At 40.3% G+C, this 19659-nt stretch overlaps 1 protein-coding gene across 2 annotated transcripts; it reads left to right on the forward strand.

Moving 5' to 3' along the window:
* Positions 1-1727: 1727 nt before the first annotated feature.
* LOC144043243 (interleukin enhancer-binding factor 3 homolog) lies at positions 1728-19489 on the forward strand. 2 transcript variants are annotated; one of them, XM_077556615.1, is made up of 18 exons: positions 1728-1825; positions 2731-2782; positions 2875-3086; positions 3175-3349; positions 4463-4610; positions 6279-6370; positions 7642-7737; positions 8679-8790; positions 8871-8968; positions 9040-9148; positions 9262-9375; positions 13019-13224; positions 13452-13628; positions 13739-14020; positions 14093-14216; positions 15671-15715; positions 17609-18022; positions 18141-19489. In XM_077556615.1, exons 2-18 carry the CDS (start codon positions 2780-2782, stop codon positions 18272-18274), a joined length of 2541 nt encoding a protein of 846 aa, XP_077412741.1. In that variant the 5' UTR covers positions 1728-1825; positions 2731-2779; the 3' UTR covers positions 18275-19489. The 2 variants fall into 2 exon arrangements, with proteins under 2 accessions (XP_077412741.1, XP_077412742.1); XM_077556616.1 differs by lacking the exon at positions 18141-19489 and having other exon boundaries at positions 16207-17760.
* The last annotated feature ends 170 nt before the right edge of the window (positions 19490-19659 follow it).

Consider the following 19659-nt stretch of genomic DNA (forward strand, 5'->3'; position numbering starts at 1 on the left):
TATGTCGCAAGCTCTTGAGGGGTTTGTATTAGGGAAGAGTTAAAATTTTATATAAGAGATGATTATGGTCTTTTGCATTTGGTCTGATGTATTTGCCTATTCGGTATGACTATACATGATCTATTTTGGATTCAGATTTCATTTTATAAAAATCTAAAAAATATTTATAAAACCATCATCCTGTATCATCTCCCTATGTATTCAAGAATATCAATTATCAATCTAATATTGTTATGGATTGATCTCCCCTTTAAGAAACCAGATTGAGTTTCTGCTACAACATTTGTGATACCAGATTGAAGATGGATTTTGAAAATATAGGTAAAAAGTTTATAAGCTGTATTTCTAAGAGGAATTGGTCATCTGTTTTCAATCATCCTTTTGACTTTATCTGCTTTTGGGATGGAAATAGTAACTCCATGACACATTGTAGGAGGGAGATTGCATGATTAAAAAATATCTGCAACAACATCATACAACAATTCCTTTATGTCTTCCCAAAAATGACGGTAGAAATTTGCTGTAAATCCATCTGGACCAGGGGACTTGTTAAGAGATAATTGTTTAACCGTCTGGTCAAGTTCTGCCATTTTTGTTTAAAGTCATCATCAATTTTGGGAATATGACATTTAATACTATTCAAAAAGCTATAGCACTTTTGCTCAGAAAATTTTAAAGGAATAAATTGCTGTCAAATTTAAATATTTCAGCTGAAATCAATTTGTCATCTACAGTTTCAACATTGTTTATCATCAAGTAATTTATGGCATTTCGCTGTTGTCTTTTTTTCTAAATTACAAAAGTATGCAGTATTTTTTTCACCCTCCTCTATCCACTTAGCCCTTGACCTAATAAATGCACCTTTAACCTCGAAATATACATTTAATCTAGTGTTATTAGTAGGGTTTGTATTTTTTTCTTCTTCTTCAGTTGGATTTAGTTTGTTGCAGTAAAAGTTAAGCTGATGGACAAGTTCTCGTTCCTTATGCTGAAGTTCTCTTACAATATTTTTGCTGAAGGAAATAGAGAATTGTCTCACTTTGAATTTGAAGAATTCCCATTTACTGGGGAAAAACATAACATCAGAGAGAATGGATCTTATACCATCACAATAAGTACTATTATTTAAAAGGTTGGCGTTAAATTTCCAATATTTTGATGTCGTCTTTTTTTTTGTGTGTGTGTGTGTGTGTGTGTGTGTGTGGAGCTCTTAAAATCAAAGCGATAAGGCTATGATCAGTAAGAGGTGCAAGAGAAATATTAGAGCTGGAATAGAGGCTTGTTTCTGTTAAGGCGAGCAGGTCGCGGAAATAGCTCTTGTAGTGAAAATAAATGATGTCTTCACATGTGCTTTCTTCTGATCAACAACTCCGGCGGCATGTGAAACGTTAGCCGTGATCAAGACCACGTCACACGCAACTTATGACAGAAGTAAAACTAAAATTGTCGGACAGCGCACCACTTCATGTGGGCGTCTACAAAATAAAAGCCAAATGTGAAAGTTTCTGACAAGTATACCTGTATTAGAATTGTTCCAAATGAAAGTTTTATGAGGTGAAAAATTGCGGACAAAAGACAAAACCCGAGCAAGAAGAGCAAGGACCGACGTGCTTCTAGTATTCATTCTTGCCATGAAACGATAACGTAAGTGGTTCGAACGTGACGACATACGGGTCACGCGAAACGTTTCTTGTTCCCATTGGCTGGAGAAAACATCAACCCGCCTACGTCCATTGCCGTCCAATCAAAAAAAAACAAAAAAAAACAAATCGACGGCGATCTTCCAGCCGAAACAGATTTGTGTGCAGAGAAAACGACTAGGAGGGTAAGTTGACGAATTTAAACGTTAACAGCATTTGAATAGCATAAAGACACAATTCGATAAAAATAAACTGCGGACGCCAATAAAGTACTTTCTCGTCTTCCTACGTGAGCAGAGTTGTTCACGAAATAAACGTTTAATGCTAAGCTAACACGTTCATTGAATAATGGTGCGTTTGGGTGCCATTTTCTCGTGCATGTTGACGTTTGATAGTTTAATGGGATTTTTTCCCCCTCTGCGTTTGAGTCAAATCGTTTCCGTTGGCGTACATGTTCATCACCCATTGTAACTCGGTCAGAACCTCGACGAACAATGAGCTAGCTGCATTCTTGTGAGGTACGCTAGCTGACGTTAGCAGCCATCGCCATCACTGGTGTGAATTAAAATGGCGTCCCTTTTTAAACTGCAAATGAGGTTGTGGGGGTTTCTACACGGACTTAAAAAAAAATCCCCGTCAAACGCTGAATATACATGTGCAAGATTCAATTCATTAATCACATGCAATTTTGTCATTATATATTATTGCAGATGCTTGTTGCCGCTTGGTGCTATGTAGTCGCTTATAATAGCTCATGTGCATGGATTGCATAACGGTTCTGTTGCTGTTTCGGCTTTATCAGGACGAAATGAATTACGCGGATGTATTAAGTATTTACATGCACATTAAGCCAGTCATCACATCCTTGCGGCTCTGATAAGCAGCAATCATATGTGATAATGCATTCTTATTTTGTTAAAGAGAAATATTAACCTTATCAAACTCTGTTTCTCTCTGACACAAATAGTATGAACTACATATCCCTGTTAAAGAAAAGCTCCGCACGGTTCACCAATGCATTTTATCAGTGGGAAATTTCTAGAACATGTTGTTGAAGAATACTATTAACTTTGTGTTTCCTACTCTGCAGACAACATACCAGCTGCTCCTAAAATAGTGCCACTATCTCTGAAACTAAGATGGTAATCACCGACTTTTTTTTATCTTCATAATGAATCTAAACTTTGTGTAGTAGTTGTCTCAAAATCGCACCTCTGCTACTTTTCATCTCCAGGCCCCTCCACTACGGCATCGTTCCTTGCGTGTTTTCTTGCAAGATGACCGCCACGTGATGGCCAAGCATTCTGCCATCTACCCTTCTCAAGAGGAACTAGAGAATGTGCAAAACATGGTGTCCCACACAGAACGAGCCCTCAAGGCAGTCTCAGACTGGCTGGATAAACAAGAGAAGTGTGACGGTGATGGTGCAGATGCTGATAAAGAAACGTGAGTGTCTACTGATTTACTTAAATTAAATCTTAAAATTTAAGGACGGTTTTGCCTCCTACATGCTTGACTTTCCCCATGTTTACAGTGAGCACAAAGAACAAGTCACGCGCACCCTGCGTGGCGTGATGAGGGTGGGCCTTGTGGCCAAAGGCCTTCTTTTGAAGGGAGATCTGGACCTTGAGCTGGTGCTCCTCTGCAAGGACAAGCCAACCATCACTTTGCTAACAAAGGTGGCTGACAACCTGGCTACACAGCTTAAGGTGAGAGCAGAGCTTTATTTGTTAAAACAACCCCTTTTCACACAGTCATACAAATACAGAGTTTCCGCCAGCGTTTTATTAGCCCTGTGGCCTGCCAGGGTTTCTTTGCACGCAACACGGCCCTGTTCATTTTGGAATAGTTTTCTGGTGTATTGTGCTATAAGAATGCGTATGATGTTGTCAGGTATTGCTGTAATTTAGATAATACTCTTACCCATCTCAGGTTTCATATTTACCCTTTGAGAAAGAGAGGGGAAAAAGGCATTTATTGCGGAAGTGTGTGCAACCGGTCTCATTACTGTGGCATGTGAATAAAAACCATGACTAATTGTCACCAAAATGTATGAGTACATGTGCAGACATATGCTAATCATAGTAACGAATATTAGAACGAAACTCTCAGAATGTACGTAAAAATAGTTACGTCGGAAGAATTGTCACATTCATATGCATCTGCATAACTCTTTAGACGATATTATCCAAAATATTGCGAGTTTTGAGCTAATATTTTCAAACTATGATTATATATATTTATATCATTTATATATTAGTTAAACATGAAATACAATCTTGAAAATATGTTCAGCACATGTCTCAAAGCTATCTTTTTGTTTTTCATTTTTGAAATTTGCATGTGCTGCTCCAAGAAGAGCACACTTTGCCTGAACACAGGCGCTATAGTGCATGGGTGCCAGAGTGATTAACTTAATTGATTAATGAACTAATTTCAAACACAAATGCGACCTCTTCCGAACCCTGACGAAACGCAACGTTTGCAGCTCAGTGGGATAGGGGTTTTAGATGCAAGTGCTTTACACTTTATGTAAATATCCTGCCTTTACTCAGACAACTGGGTTTTTTTTGGGCATATGAGCGGAGACACTACTGGTGTTGTTTTTGAAAAGTTCTACATTAAGACCAATTTTCAAACACTTGCAGTAAGCATTGGTCACCAGCTAATTTTCTTTCATCAGCTGTTTATCTGTTCATCAAATGGTTATTCATCTGTTCATCAGCTTATGCAGTCGCAGATGCTGAATAATATAAAGTGAAAGAAGAAATAAGGTGAACCATGTGGATAAAGAGTGAAATTGTCAATATCTTTTTTTGCAGGTTGTCACAGAAGACCTGTATGTTGTGAGCCAGCACATCCAAGAGGCCAGCATTACCATCAAGAACACAAAGGAGCCCCCTCTTACCCTCACCATTCTCTTGACGTCCCCATTAGTTCGTGAAGAGATAGAGAAGGTTGCTGCTGGCGGTAAGGCCCACAAGGACTGCCACTTTTTTTTTTCTTAGAATGATATTGTTTATTGGGCCTTCAATGGAGCTAGGGGATGAGAATACACTGTCACATAATGAAACTGTGCTATACTTATAGCTCTATAGACACTCTCATAGTTCCATGTAATGTAATTGTACATTTTTGATGGCCCAATATACAGTATAGTGCAGGTAGCTTTCTTGAGTGCTGAAGACATGGATTTGTCTTCGCTCATTATGGTCAAGGTCACTAAAGAAATGAAGGCTTACTGAGAATTTAAACAAACACAAAAAGAGACCACTTTGTTTGCATGTGTTTTATCATTACTGAACGGTTTGCATTGCAGCAAAAATGAGTAGCACAAGGTATCGTAAAACTGTCCTTGGTTGGTTAATCCAGCGGTGGGCTTTTGACTGCAATGTTTCTCCGCAGGAAGAGCTTAGGGTTGCAGATAAGGACAAGAAGAAATGGATTCCACATGCAGCCCCCATAGATCATTGGGCTTTCACCTATTTGACTTGACTTTATACAATCTTTAATAGTAGTTTAGCAGCAACAAGTGTTCTTGTTGTTCAATCTCTTCGCAGCTTTAAATGAAAAAAAAAAAGGAGCCATGTTTCCACCAATCGGTAATATTAACTTTAGCGTGGTTCGGGTTATGTGAACTCCAGTCAAGTTTGAGCAGAATATAGACCGGATGGGGACAGGTAATTAATCTGACACTGATCCCAGTTTACCAGCATGATGGCGTGAAACTAAAAAAAGGAGTAAGCACTAAAGCAAAAATGCAGTACAGTGTTTCCCACAGATTTGAAATCTACTTATTAGATTTTCTTGAAATCTACTTGGGTGGTCACCAGTTTACTTGGTGTGGGAAACACTGTAGTACATAGTAGTTCTTCAACTTTGAATCCTCCATTTATATATTTTTAATTATTTTGTTTCCTTTTCATTCATTGTAACTTATCAACTGATATTTTCTGTTTAAATACAGTCAAGTGCATATCGTACGGAATGCATCCTCACCGTTTGGTGGAAATGAGGATTAAGATTTCCGGAGGCGCTAAACCATGGCCTCATCTGCAACCCTGTGCTTATGGTGACCCCCAGTTTGGGTCTTTGTCAGCCATCAGTTTTGCTGCAGTGCAGACTTGTTTTGATACCCACCTTTTGTGTACCCGATAACATGTACCTGTGGTTCCAATTCTGATTCTCTTTGTCAAGCCTTCTAGTTTGTCAATTTTAGGGACGCTGGACCTTTGACCAACTGGCCGCTCTCTGTCTCGGAAGGGGCAAAGTGCAGTGTACCCAGTATTGAGGCAAAGGGGAGGGGCTCTACCTCCTGACCATCTCAGAAAAAAGCCCAGTACTGATGCAACCATGGAAATGCAACTTCCATATACACGTTTAAATGTGTAAATGCCAACTTAGCCTTACATTACTATTGCCAGTTGGTTTAAAGTGGATTTTGTTCCTGCCGTATAACATGCAAAACCTTATCACCTCGGGAGGTTAAGAGCATTTGGTGGTTCTCCAGTGGAGGAGTTCCCCTCCCCTTTCCTCTTGTGCCTGTGGTTTGGGAAAGCTGCCTGTGTTCCCCCGGCCGGATGACAGAACTCCCCTTGGTCAAACTGTACCTTGTCTTCTTATTCCACCTGCCAATAGAAACGCTATCAGTCAACGATCCCCCGGATGCTCTGGACAGGCAGAAATGCATAACTGCCTTGGCGTCTCTTCGCCACGCTAAGTGGTTTCAGGTTTGGATCTTGTCTTTATTTGTTTCTAAAACAAAAGTAGTTTCAACTTTTTTGTCTTTCCGTGTTTCGTTTGGCACTTGTATTTATCTTGAATGTCTCTTATGGAGTGTACTTCCTGTAGTGATTACTTGAAAACTCTGCCATTGCAATGTTCTCAAGTTAGCTACTTGATCATCTGCAAGGCTATTTCAGTTCTATTCTTAATCTCACAGCTGTTTAATTGTCAGCATTCATTTATCCTAAAAGCTACTCGAGTCATATAAGTAAAAAATACATGGGCATTTGGGACTAACCAGGTATCCAGGTGCAATATTTCTATAATTACCATACTAGTTAGTAGTAGTAGACCTAGTTGTTGTGCAAGCGAGGCATAGTTAATGTAGCGCTTTTGAAGAGAAAGTGTGCTGTGTTTACAAGTCACACATTCTATATTATCTACAATTTGTGATATTTCCTCTATGCAAACATGAGGCTTAATTCTCTTGAATTTGTCGCATTTTTAGTCATCCGTATTAACGAGCACTTCTCAATGCGGATTAAAGAGAAACAAACGTCACATCTATGCCCCAAAAATTTGTATCTGCATTTTGATGTCTCATTTGCCAGCTGGATAGATAAGACTGTAAAATATGTTTGCATACAGGAAATATTGTATACAATGGAGAATTTGGATAAAGTGTTTGTTGTTTGAGCGTTTATTATACTATTGTCTGTCTGGTGTTTTGGTTATGTTAACAATCCACGCTTCATTACTCCAGCAGTTTTAGCCCCATCTTTCCCTGCTCTGTTTGTTGCAATGTGCCCAAATCCATCAGGAATATTGCACCTTGACTACTGTTCTTTTCGTGTGTGTTTTTTTCCCCTTTTTCGTAACTTCCACTGACATTAGCATTACCCAACTGACAACATACAATCTCTCCATTTCTTTAAAGTGGTTCACACGGCTGGCTCATTTAAAGCTTCAATTACGTTGAAGTCCTCTTTGTTGATGCTCAATCATGATTTGAATGTGTTATTTTTTGGATCACAGTGCTATATAAACCCCATTGTCAGTTGACTTATCACTCACATCTGAGTATGGGTCATAAAACTTGTTTTCACTTTGCCGTAAAATATTTTCACAATGAATACGCCAATGTCTTATAGTCTGTGTAGCTTTGTTTTAAAACTTAATTTTATATGGATTTGTATTTCGTTCCATCTGTCATAACTTCTGTTTGACTCCGTTTGCTTGTCATCCCCCGTGCCCCCCTCCTTTATCGTGTCCTCAGGCCAGAGCCAACGGGTTGCGCTCCTGTGTGATCGTCATTCGGGTTCTAAGAGACCTGTGTGCCCGTATCCCAACATGGACCCCACTTTCTGGCTGGGTGAGAGTGTTTTATTCTACATTTGTTGTACTTGAAATCTCATTTGTTGAACTACTCTCTATTTCTTTAGTTGTCAGTAGATGCTTAAGAACTGGCAATTTTAAAACGATATTCTTAAAAAATCATGCAATAATTGTGAGAAAAAATTGCGGAAGGAGTGGCCCATATCGCCTAGCTCAATGTTGTGCCCTTCCATATATGTTTTTCGGCGATGTAAATAGCGAATTTTATGACTGTACAAGTAGTGTTTGCATTATTGCATTTTTTTAATTTGATGCTTATTTCATACCACTATATTGTCTGTCACTTGTATAGATGTAGTCTAGTCAAGTAATAAGAAGCAGTTTACCATTCTAAAGTGTTGTTTTATAACTGTCTTCCTAAAAAAGAGCGTTATTAGTCATACTTGAACTTGTTTACTGTGGAATGCATTCCCCCCAACAAGCAAAGTAGTTATAATTTGGAGAGAGAGGGAAAAAAATTTGCTTTATGCATATATTTTCTAGCAACATCTCCATCCAGTTGAGCTCATTGGTACCAAGCGTGCTGTGGTTCTATACTGATGGCAAACCTTTCCAAATTTAAATGGTTTCTTCATAAGTGATGAGTGTGGTTTGAGACATGCTCCATATGTAAACCTTTATTGTCATTTGGGGCTATATAAATAAAGTTGTATTGACTTAAATTTAGACTTGCTTGCATACTGTAAAAACCCATGAAAATAATCGTTTAAAAATCTGAAATACAGTTGGGTTGTGAATTATGAAGCAAGATATAGCAGGGTTTCATTATAAATCAAATCAAATAGTTGCTCTAATGCAGTTTTAGACTACCATAGTTTGTTTGAAACTGAGCGGTGTTGACAGTTTTTAGCAAGTAATGTATGACTATATATGTTTAATTAAGATGCTTAAAAATTAAGAATCTCCTATGTTCTGTAGCCATTGGAGCTGATCTGTGAGAAAGCCATTGGCACAGGAAACAGGCCCATGATGGCAGGAGAAGCACTGCGCAGAGTCTTAGAATGTCTGGCTTCAGGAATCCTGATGCCAGGTAAGCTTTTGTCTGAGTAATTATATTGCTCATTGTCAATATGTCAAAGGTGGATCAATACAGTTTCTCTTCTCCTATAGATGCAGCTGGAATCGCTGATCCTTGTGAGAAGGAGCCCACGGATGCTATATGTCACTTGGACTACCAACAGAGAGAAGACATCACATTGAGTGCACAAGTAAGTAGGATATCCTGTGGGATGAGCATATTCACAACATGGAACCTTTACCCTTCATTGTGTTCTTATAGCATGCCTTAAGGCTGTCAGCCTTTGGACAGCTTCACAAAGTGCTTGGAATGGATCCGCTTCCTTCTAAGATACCCAAAAAAACTCCTGGACCTCCAATTGATTATATAGGTAAACAAACTCTGTAGCTAAGACTTAGAGGACTATTTTATTCATTTTGTAATACTTTCAAATACAAGTGAAATAACTTGTCCCCTCCCCCAAACACACATTTTTGTGATCAGTGCAAATCCCACCCAGTACCGCATATGCCCCACCGATGAAACGGCCCATTGAGGAAGAGGAGGGAATTGAAGACAAGAGTCCCAATAAGAAGAAGAAAAAACTACAAAAGAAATGTAAGTTACTTTTACTAGACTTACGTGGTGAGGTGTGTGTAGTATCTGTAAGGATATATTCAATCAGGTTAATAAATATTGGGACATCGACACAATTCTCACTTTTTTGGCTCTAAAGACCTCCGTGAAACGAAGAAGCTGTGCTTCAACAACAGACAGTCGGCTTCAGTTTTGAGGGTATTTATATCCAAATAGGGCAGATTTTTTTTTAAATCAAATAATCGATATCATGCTCAAAAAGGAAAATTGATTTGATATCGATTATTTGATTTGGAAAAAAATCTGCCCTATTTGGCTATAAATACCCTCAAACTGAATTCATAAAACAATGAATCGATTATTTTAATCTAAAAAAATTTCCCCATTAATTAAAAAGAAAGTTGTCAGTTATAAAGGCCAATTTTTTTGTAGTCGAGGATAGCAGGCAACCAGGAGCGAGCGTGAAAACAGTCGACCAACCAAGAGTGCACAGCTGATTTTGCATAATGTATGCAGACAAGACATATGATTCGAACTCCTAACACGTCTGCGTAACGAGTCCGCGAGTCCACCAATCTGTAGCGTGCATTGTGCACAGCTAAATTTGCAAATGACACTGATAAGTCGCTTGCCTCAGTGGTTTGGCTGGCGTTAAAACGTTGCGAGTTGGGACAATACTTACTTTTGTGAACACCGCAAAGTGACGTCGTCGTTGTGGTGTACGTCACTCGACGTGTGCTCTTTGCGTATTTGAGTCGCATCACGGGCACGTTGCGTTCACATTAGATGCTGCATTTGTTTTTGTAATGTGAACAGTACATAAAAAGATCGGATTTAACAAAAAATCCAAATTGGGCATCACGCCCTGCAGTGTGAACGTAGCCTTAGTCTCAGCCAGACCTTTACTCCATCCATCTTCACTTCCTGCTTGTTCTTGGTGCATTTTTCCTCAGATTTGTCTTCTAGCAAGTGGAATTATGCTCAGTTGAATTCAGGTCAGCTGATTGACTTGGCCATTGGGAACATTCCACTTCTTTACTCTAAAAAACACTTCCTCTAAAAAACACCCAGTTGTTTTCGCAGTATGCTTCCAGGCAGGGTTGAGCGAGTATGGTATTGGGCTAATATAGAACTTATTTTAAGGTATTGAGTACTCATGGAGGCTAACACCAACCACGGATACTGAAGGCACAGAAAATCTGACATGGAGTAAGTCCTCTACGGCAGTAGTTGGAGCTATACTGTCATTATGTGATATCAAATGTACTACAGGTATTGGTACTCGGTATTGATGAATACGTGGACTGGTGTCGGTCTGGTAAAAAGTGATATTGAACATACCTACTTTTGGGTCATTGGCCATCTCCACTGTCAAGCACCATCCATTGAGTTCTGAAGCTGAATATAAGCAAGATAATATTGCTCAGTCATCTTGCTGCTTTTGTCAGCAGTCACATCATCAATAATTAAGAGAACCAGTTCCATTGGCAGGCATACATGCCCATATCATGGCATTACCACCACTATGAGGTGCTTTAACGTCAGACTTTTAGCTTTGAGGCACAACTGGTAGTAGGTGGCAGAGATGCACCATTTTAGATTTGCGATCTGCCCAGTTTGCTCTCACCCATGCGCTTCAATGTAAGAAAATGGTGGAAGTTTTTGTTGGATGCTGACTCATTTTACACCCCAACAGTTAAAAAACTTAGAAGTACATGTGTGTCACAAATGTGATAAAGCACAGCAGAGAGCTTTGATGTATGACGAGGATCTTGGTCGCCATGTGAACAGCCAGATACATTTGAGGTGTCATGATTGACGTGTCATTCTGGTGAGTACCATTCTGGTGGTTTAGCGTTGCTCAAGGCTTGTGTTTCTTGTATACCGGTAAATACATTATTTTGCTATCAAAGCCATTCCTTAAACTAGTTTTAGCGAATGCAACCACTATTAAGATTTCAGATGCGAAAATATTAGCATCACTATAAATAAGCACTGTTCTGCTTAATGTTTCTTGCGTTTCACAAAAAGCTTATTCTGTAAGTTTTTTGAGAGAAACATTTGATAAAACCTACCTAGAATATTATATTGCTGATTACTAAAGAACAGAAAAGGGTAGTCATATTTTTCCTCTGGTTGTGGAGGAGAGCGTGTTCTTTCATTTGTTAGATTCGATATAAGTGATTGCTTCTCGGTTATTTCCTGTTACAACCCCATAAGGAGTATCATTTGTTTATAAAATTGATACACCGAATTGTTACAGAATTTTCAGGGGACAAAATTTAATGGCATAAAGGGTTGTTTCATGACACAGTGGCATCAGACCTTGTTCTGTTTGGACAGTATTATTCCTGTAAAAACATTTATTATATACCCCAACAATAAACCCTGGATCACCAAGGAGTTCAAGGAAATCTTTAATAAAAAGAAGGGGATTTTCATCACGTACTGCTTAGACATAAAGGAGGTCAAATAAAAACTGCTAAAATGGAGTGCGAAAGCAAAGTGGAAGAAAGATTCCCCACAGGGGATCACCTCTGTGAACAGGGAGAGGAGCTCACCCGGCCCTAAAAACATAAGCAGCCGAGTCCTGAGGCAGGGCAACTAGGAGGTGTGTTCCGGTCTCTTGAGTATTTTAACACTCCAACAGTCACAACATCCCCCATGTGTGGAAACACTACCACAGTCATCCCTATCACCCCAAACGAAGACTGAATGATCTTCATCCAGTGGCCCTGACTTCGCTGGTGATGAAGGCCATAGATAAGATCATAAAACAGTACGTCATCAGAGCAACCGACCTCCTGATGGACCCACTCCAGTTTGTTTATCGAGGATGCAGAGGCGTCAATGATGCAAACATTTTTATTATGAAGTCCATTCACAAACACCTGGAACTTACTATTTCCTCCGCCAGGCTACTGTTTGTTAATTTCTCATCAGCCTTCAACACAATGCAGCCCCACATTCAGGCTACTCAACTTTCCTCTCACTTGCACCTGGATGATCGTCTCCAGTAAGCAGCTGCTGCAGTCCACCACCACCCACATTGTGTATTTTATATTGTGTGTATAATTAATATACTTTCACTTATTTTCTACTCTATTAAATGTGATGCTGTTCAGCTGCTGCTGCTTCTTCATTGAACCTAGGGGATGAATAGTCTGAATTGAATTGATAAGTGGTTCAAAAAGTGGATGAATAAAGAAATCGAACTACTTGTATTTATTGATGTGACTGCTAATGAAGCAGCAGGATGAATTATGAAGTTTTTCAGACAATATCATCTGCTCATATTCTGCCAAATGCTTGAGAACTCGTTGGACGGTGCATCACAGTGCAGATGGACAATAACCAGAAGCATACTGCAATAGCAACAAAAGCAAGCTTTTTTTTAAGGCAGAGAAGTGGGAGGTTATGCAATGATCAAGTCAGTCACCCAACCTGCTGAAGAGCAAACTGAAAAGTGAGTTCCCCGAACAACAGGCAGGAGCTGTGCTAGGACTGTTTACTGTATTTTATATTCATGGGTTGAATTGAATAAAACTACTACTTGTCTATATTCTCCTTGATTGATCGTTTATACGTCTTGTACGTATTTGAATTTATAGTCTTGTTAGACATGCTTTACAATAAATAAATCTCATTGTCCTATGCCCACCAGCTGCAGAGGAGAAGTCTGATCCTCCCCAGGCTATGAATGCGTTAATGAGACTCAACCAACTGAAGCCGGGTCTCCAGTACAAGCTGATATCCCAGACCGGCCCGGTTCATGTTCCCGTCTTCACAATGGCTGTAGAAGTTGATGGCAAGACTTTTGAGGCTTCCGGTCCTTCCAAACGGACTGCCAAGCTACATGTAGCTGTCAAGGTGAGTTGGCTCAGGACACGTTTGTTTAGGTACGGTCAGTTGACACAAACTTTTAATGGGTCAAGTTGCTGGCTGATATTGTTTCCAAAATGTTTACATCAATTGTAAAGAAATTTAACCTAAGACTATTTTGAATGTGAAAATGGAAAGTGCCACTTCAAAGCCCACAGATTTTTTTGATTTGTTTTTGTACTAAAGTGCAATGCATCTGTTTATACAAAATCTAGGCGCTACAAGACATGGGTTTACCCACAGGGGTGGAAGTAAAAACTCCAGAGCCTGTAAAAACCGAAGAAACCACAGTACCAGTCACAATGCAGGATGTGAAGCCAGTAGTAACAGACGCTGACATTTCTCCCGTGCTCACAGGACCCCTCAACACAGATTCTACTGATGCTGCAGAGGTACAGAACTCATGTCCATGTAGTGATGCACCAGTGCCGATAATTCTGTACTCGTACTCTTAAAAATGCTCCAATACTACAACACTCAATACCGGCCTCTCATGTTTCAGGCCGCCCGTCAACAGGGACCAATCCTGACCAAACACGGAAAAAACCCGGTGATGGAGCTGAATGAGAAGCGCCGCGGCCTAAAATATGAACTCATGTCGGAGACTGGCGGCAGCCATGACAAGCGCTTCGTTATGGAGGTTGAAATTGATGGACAAAAGTTCCAGGGGACCGGATCCAACAAGAAAGTGGCCAAGGCATACGCAGCATTGGCGGCTTTGGAGCAGCTCTTCCCTGAGGGTTCTATGACCGAAGTGGCTAAAAAGAAAAAGGGACCTCCAATGGTAAGCAAAAATCTCAGTCCTTGCTGCAATTGAAAATGCAAATTGCAATGTTGTTCTTGATTTCCTATTCAGAACAACGAAGGCTATGGCATGATGGGACCTCCTGGTGATGCCACTATGCCCAGGGGCAGAGGCAGGGGACGAGGACGTGGAAGGGGAAGGGGTTTCAATAACGGAGGGGGATGTGGCCAAGGAGGTAAAGCAGCTTTTTTTTTTTTTTTTACTACTCATAGTGCTGTGGTTCTCAATTGGTCTAACTTTGCAAAATAGTTTTTTCTGTGGTCTTAAGTCCAGCCCAATTTTTTAAAAGTAAAACCGTTCAATGTATTTATCCAAATTAACCTTCAAAAACATTTATATTGTCATTCTAACTCATAAATACAGTAGTTATGCTTGCAGGAGCATTTCAGATTATAATTGGTAAACTGACCAGGAATTTATTCTCTGCAATTAAAAAAATTTAATTGCAAACTCACTTCCGTGCCAATGGATCCAGGCCTCGAGGTGGGGCTCGTTGGCGAACGCATGGCGCACACCCCGAAGAGGCAGGGTCCCCCTTCCCATGGGCTCACCACTGATGTGAGTGGCCAAAGGGGTCGGGTGCATAGTGGGCTGGGCGGCAGCCAAGATGGCTCTTGGGAAGGGTGAGAAGCTCAGTCATCCGGGAGGGAATAAAGAGTCGAGCGGCTGCGCCTCCGCGTTGAGAGGTGCCAGCTAAGGTGGCTTGGGCATCTGGTTCTGATGCCTCCTGGACGCCTCCCTAGAGAGGTGTTCTGGACATGTCCCACCGGGCGGGAGGCCTCGGGGACGACCCAGGACACGTTGTCTATTAGCTGGCCTGGGAACGTCAAGTTGGGATCCCGCCGGTGGGGCTGGTTGAAGTGGCTGGGGAGAGGGAAGTCTGGACTTCCCTCTTAAAGCTGCTGCCCCCACTACCCGACCTCGGATAAAAGTTAAAGTACCACTGATTGTCACACCCACCTAAATTGGGCGAAATTCGTCTCTGCATTTGACCCATCCCCTGAGGGAGCAGTGACCTGCAGCAGGGGCCGCACTCTGGCATAATTTGGTGATCTAACCTCCCAATTCCAACCCTTAATGCGGCAATGGGTCCCATTTTTATAGTCTTTGGTATCACCCGGCCAGGGATTGAACCCACAACCTCCTAGTCTCAGGGTGGACACTCTACCACAAGGTCACTGAGCTGGTAAAGCGGTAGAAGATGGATGGATGGAAATTAGAAACTGCACAAATTAAAATAGGCACTCAATGCTTTCACCTAATAATTGTCAAGTTGTCACATTTTCAAAGGCAAGCCCTTAATCACGTCCATCACATACTGGAGTTTGTGTCCCATTTGATCCTCCATAAATAATACACATTTTAATCACCATATGGCGATAGCAACAACGCGAGACTTCTGCACATTTAAGTAAAACACAAGTGTACAAGTTTTAAAATGAGCCAATGTCCAATATGAATTACAGTCCAACATTGGATGCACATTTAATCATCCCCAATCTATTTTAAAATCGATGTGACTGAACAGCCCGTTGGGAATCAATTCCTCAGAGAACCATTGATTTTACTGACAACATCAATTATTTTTCCTCATTGGTCGCAATTGACTAATAGTTTGTTACTCGACAGGCTTCGGGACATATGGTTATGGCAACAACTCCATGTCTGGATACAGTAAGTGTTCCTATCTTCTTCTTTTTTTTATAATTATTACTGAATTGTCACTGTTACAATGTGAGAAATCTAAGTTTCAGTCTGAGTTTGAGCACACTGCTGTGTGCTACTATTATGTATGTGCAATACTTTTCACATCTCATGCAGAAATATGTGAATAAGAAGTGACATTTTGTGAACTTGTTTAAGACCTTTATCTCATATTACTTTTTGTAAATACAGTACGTCTCCAAACCATATCCTATGCCCCATCCTGCCATCCACCCCCCTCCAAGCCCCTCTTATTTTTGGCAGCTTTTCTGGGGACTGACCTTCCTGAGTGTGACAGGAGGGGGGAAATCTTAAAAGGAAAAAAACATGCACTAAGTCACTTTGAATACAATTTGGTTCAATGAGTCCAATTGACTGCTACTTTTAAGGCAGAACAAATTCCCAATAAGCAAAACTAATTTTGACATTTCCCCCCTTCTCTGCCTTGTCTCACTTTTTAGGTGACTTTGTCTCAGACTTCTCTGGCTTCCAAGAGTTTCAGAATTAGATCCTTCCCAAGCTTAAAAAAAAATGAGCAAAAAAAATATAGTAGAGAAGACAAAAAAATTCAGTTGTGTTCCAGCTGCATCCAGAACTCCCTTCAACTCTACGACTGCAACCCCTGGAATTATAAAAAAAAAAAAAGATAACCCTATTTTGTTAGTCCACTTGCAGCCTCGGCGAGATGATCTGCCTCTGCATACATGCAACCATAAGTCACCGTCTTCTGTAATGTGGATGTGTCAAACATCTGCATGGACAAGCTGGATTTATTTTAGAAGACGCCCCTTTTTTGTGATAGTGGATAAAGGGATTCACAATACAATGGAGACATTAACACAGACTGCCTTTTTTTCCTGTTTACATATTGCTGACTCAACAACACGGAGGAACAGTTTTATAATACACATTCATTTGTGACATTTGTACGACGGCGTATTAGGGCCACGTATTTTTATAGGTGGTGTAATATTCCGAGAAAAAAAGCTCACAAATTTACGAGAAATAAACTCAGATTTGTGACATTAAAAATTACACATTTGCAAGAGACAAAAACCTCATAAATTTACGAGAAATAAACTTGTATATTTGCGAGAGAGAAAAATCAGAAACTAGCGAGTTGGTCTGGACGAGGAGCTGGATTTTGTCCACCAGGAAGCTATATAACATGAAGGTTTGTTGGTGGTTAATAGAAAAAAGGAAAAGGCAGGATGGAGACTCCTATCAGTTGATTAACACTAACCAATCAAGAACTAGCAAACATTTAAGTAAATGCAAGAGGAATGAGTCAATTTAGCGACTTGTACCCAACACTTCAAAGTAAAATTTCTGCTAAAGCAATTACTATCTCCTTATTTGACAACCCGACCGAAAGGTATTGTCACAAACATCCCAGTACACTGTATTTCTCTCAAGTTTCTGAGATTTTCTTGTAAATCTGCAAGTGCATTTCTTGCAAATTTGCCACTTTGTAATTTCGCAAATATGAGTTTTTCTCGTTAATTTGTGAGTTTTTTCTCGGAATGTTACCCCCTCTAAAAAAAAATATATATATATATATATATATCTTTATAGGTGGCCCTAATACACCATAGTACATTTGCCATGATTACTCCTGAACTGCAAATGAAATGGGGCTTTAAAAAAAAAAGGGACTATTCAACCATGGCTGCACTGAATGCATGATTCTTTTTTTAAGAGTGGTTTTATCATAAATGTTTCCAGATAGAAAATTCCATCACGTTTTTGTTTTTAAATAAATGTGATTTTTTCCATTTAATTACTGCATTCTTACATGGTGTGATTTAATTTCTGTATGTTGCCAGCTGCCTGTTTAAAAACTGTCACACTGTTATTTCTCAGATTACTACAACAATGGTGGTGCAAATGGAGGTGGTGGGCTGTCAGGTGGCCTTTCAGGTGGCACTTCGGCCAGTACAACACAGGGATCGGCACAAAGCTCATATGGTTCATACTATGGTGTTGATGATGGCTACAATACCACGGCTGCTGCCAAAATGCCCAAAAAGAAACCACCCACCAGGGGCGGGAAGTCATCTTTTCAGGCTCCTTCGAGTATGAATAGTGCATCTACAGGGAGCTACCAGGGCAGCAATGCTTCCGGCCAGGGAAGCTATAACCAACAATATGGCCAGGGCTATGGTCAGGCGAAGAAGAATTTTCACCAGGGAGGTGCAAGTGGATACTCTTACAGCACCGCCTACCCGAGCCAGGTGACTGGTGGTGCTGGAGGAAACCAAGATTACAATTATGATGGTGAGTGAAGTCTTGATAATCCCTGATATTAACTAAATTTGCCTCCGGCAATCACAAAAGTAAATGACTGGAGAATTTGTTGCATTTGAGTTGACCTGTTGCGCTTTTCCCTGGGAAGGTTTCAACAACCAGTCCAATTACAACTCGCAGGGTGCCGGCGAAAGCCAGGGTTTCAGCACCTGCCACACTCAGTACCACAATCCTGGAAGCTACAACAAGGGAGATTCCAGCGGAAATTACCAGTATAGATAGACTGAGTTGCTTGTGTGGAATATCAGAGCGCCATCTCCCACTCCATCATGTTTGCCTCCAACCTTCTCCGACGAATGTGATTGATGGCTTACCTCACCTGTTCTCTTCAATGTCCTCTGTGCTCTTTGTTCATATTTGGTTCATTGTTGCTCATGATCAGACTGAGTTATTGGCTATGCTTGGTGGGATGTTTCACAGGATTGATAATCTCATGTTTGTCATTTTAGTTTTGTATTTATAAAACCACTAGTATGAAATCTCATGCGTGGTGCAGACTTTGCTTTTAAGTTGCATGACAACTTGTAACTACTCCAAACTTGTAGATACAGAATATTTGCTTTTGTCTTTTCTTTTTTTTGTAGTTTCTAGTCATATGTTAGGAGGTTGCTCGAAAATATACGTTAGTGCTTAAAGTACATTTTTATTTTGTGGATATTATTTTGTGTCTTTGTATTGATAAATGGATTGTTTAAAACTTTTGTGTCCGACTGTTGACTTCACCACTTTTTGTGAGGGTAATAACAATGATTCATTCATGTAGGTTTTAAGCAACTACAAAATTAGGAGGGGGGGTTGAGGCAGCTTTAACTAGTGAACCATGTCAGGTGGCTGTGACCGTTGCACAGACAATAAGGCAGGGGATGGCAAACTCTGTGCTCAGGGGGCAGGAGTCCTGCAGGTTTTAAAGGTTTCCCTACTCCAACACAGCTGATTGCAATTAACTGGATTTTTTTATTTATTATACTATTGTGATTGCAATTAACTGGATTTTTTATTATTATACTATTGTAGAGCTTGCTGATGAGCTGACCATATGGATAGCTGTGTTGGAGAAGGGAAACATCCAAAACCTGTGTGACTCTCGCTCTTGAGAACTGAGTTTGCCCACCCCTGCTTTAAGGCAACTGAAATACATTAGGCCACAAGAAATACTGTAATGTACATATAAATACTCCAGTGCAGTTCACTGTTAAATGTCAGAGAACCCCAAGCCTGTAAGCAACATTTATTCTCTTGGTCTGTGGCTTGTGATAACTTCCCCACGGCCCTTCAAAAGTTGACTATTAGTTCACAGCTATGACAATGATTGTCATCAACTGCTGTTCATTACCCTTGGCCGACCTGTTCGATGTCTCTTGCTAACTGCACCAGTAGTTGGTCTCTCTTTAACACATCAACATTTAAATACTATGAAATAAAATGTGGAATTTTGAACTGTTGTCTTGTATCCGTCTTTTGATCTGAAACCCGAATGTCTGCAGTAAAAACAAAAAGTGTTATCGGCCAAGCCTGGCCCCTTAAAGAATAGTATTATGGGGGATATAGTATTGTAGTACCGCACTTTGGCACAGGGGGCGGTGTTCAGGGAGTAAATGAGAGCGGGT

Source organism: Vanacampus margaritifer, chromosome 2 (genome assembly GCF_051991255.1).
Source record: "Vanacampus margaritifer isolate UIUO_Vmar chromosome 2, RoL_Vmar_1.0, whole genome shotgun sequence".
In the NCBI taxonomy this organism is placed as follows: Eukaryota; Metazoa; Chordata; class Actinopteri; order Syngnathiformes; family Syngnathidae; genus Vanacampus; species Vanacampus margaritifer.

Excerpts from the sequence above, each read along its gene's own strand:
- LOC144043243 (XM_077556615.1), top strand. Across the intron at positions 9,376-13,018 it reads GAAAAAACTACAAAAGAAAT|CTGCAGAGGAGAAGTCTGAT; the intron begins GTAAGTTACTTT and ends TATGCCCACCAG. Across the intron at positions 18,023-18,140 it reads CCAAGATTACAATTATGATG|GTTTCAACAACCAGTCCAAT; the intron begins GTGAGTGAAGTC and ends TTCCCTGGGAAG.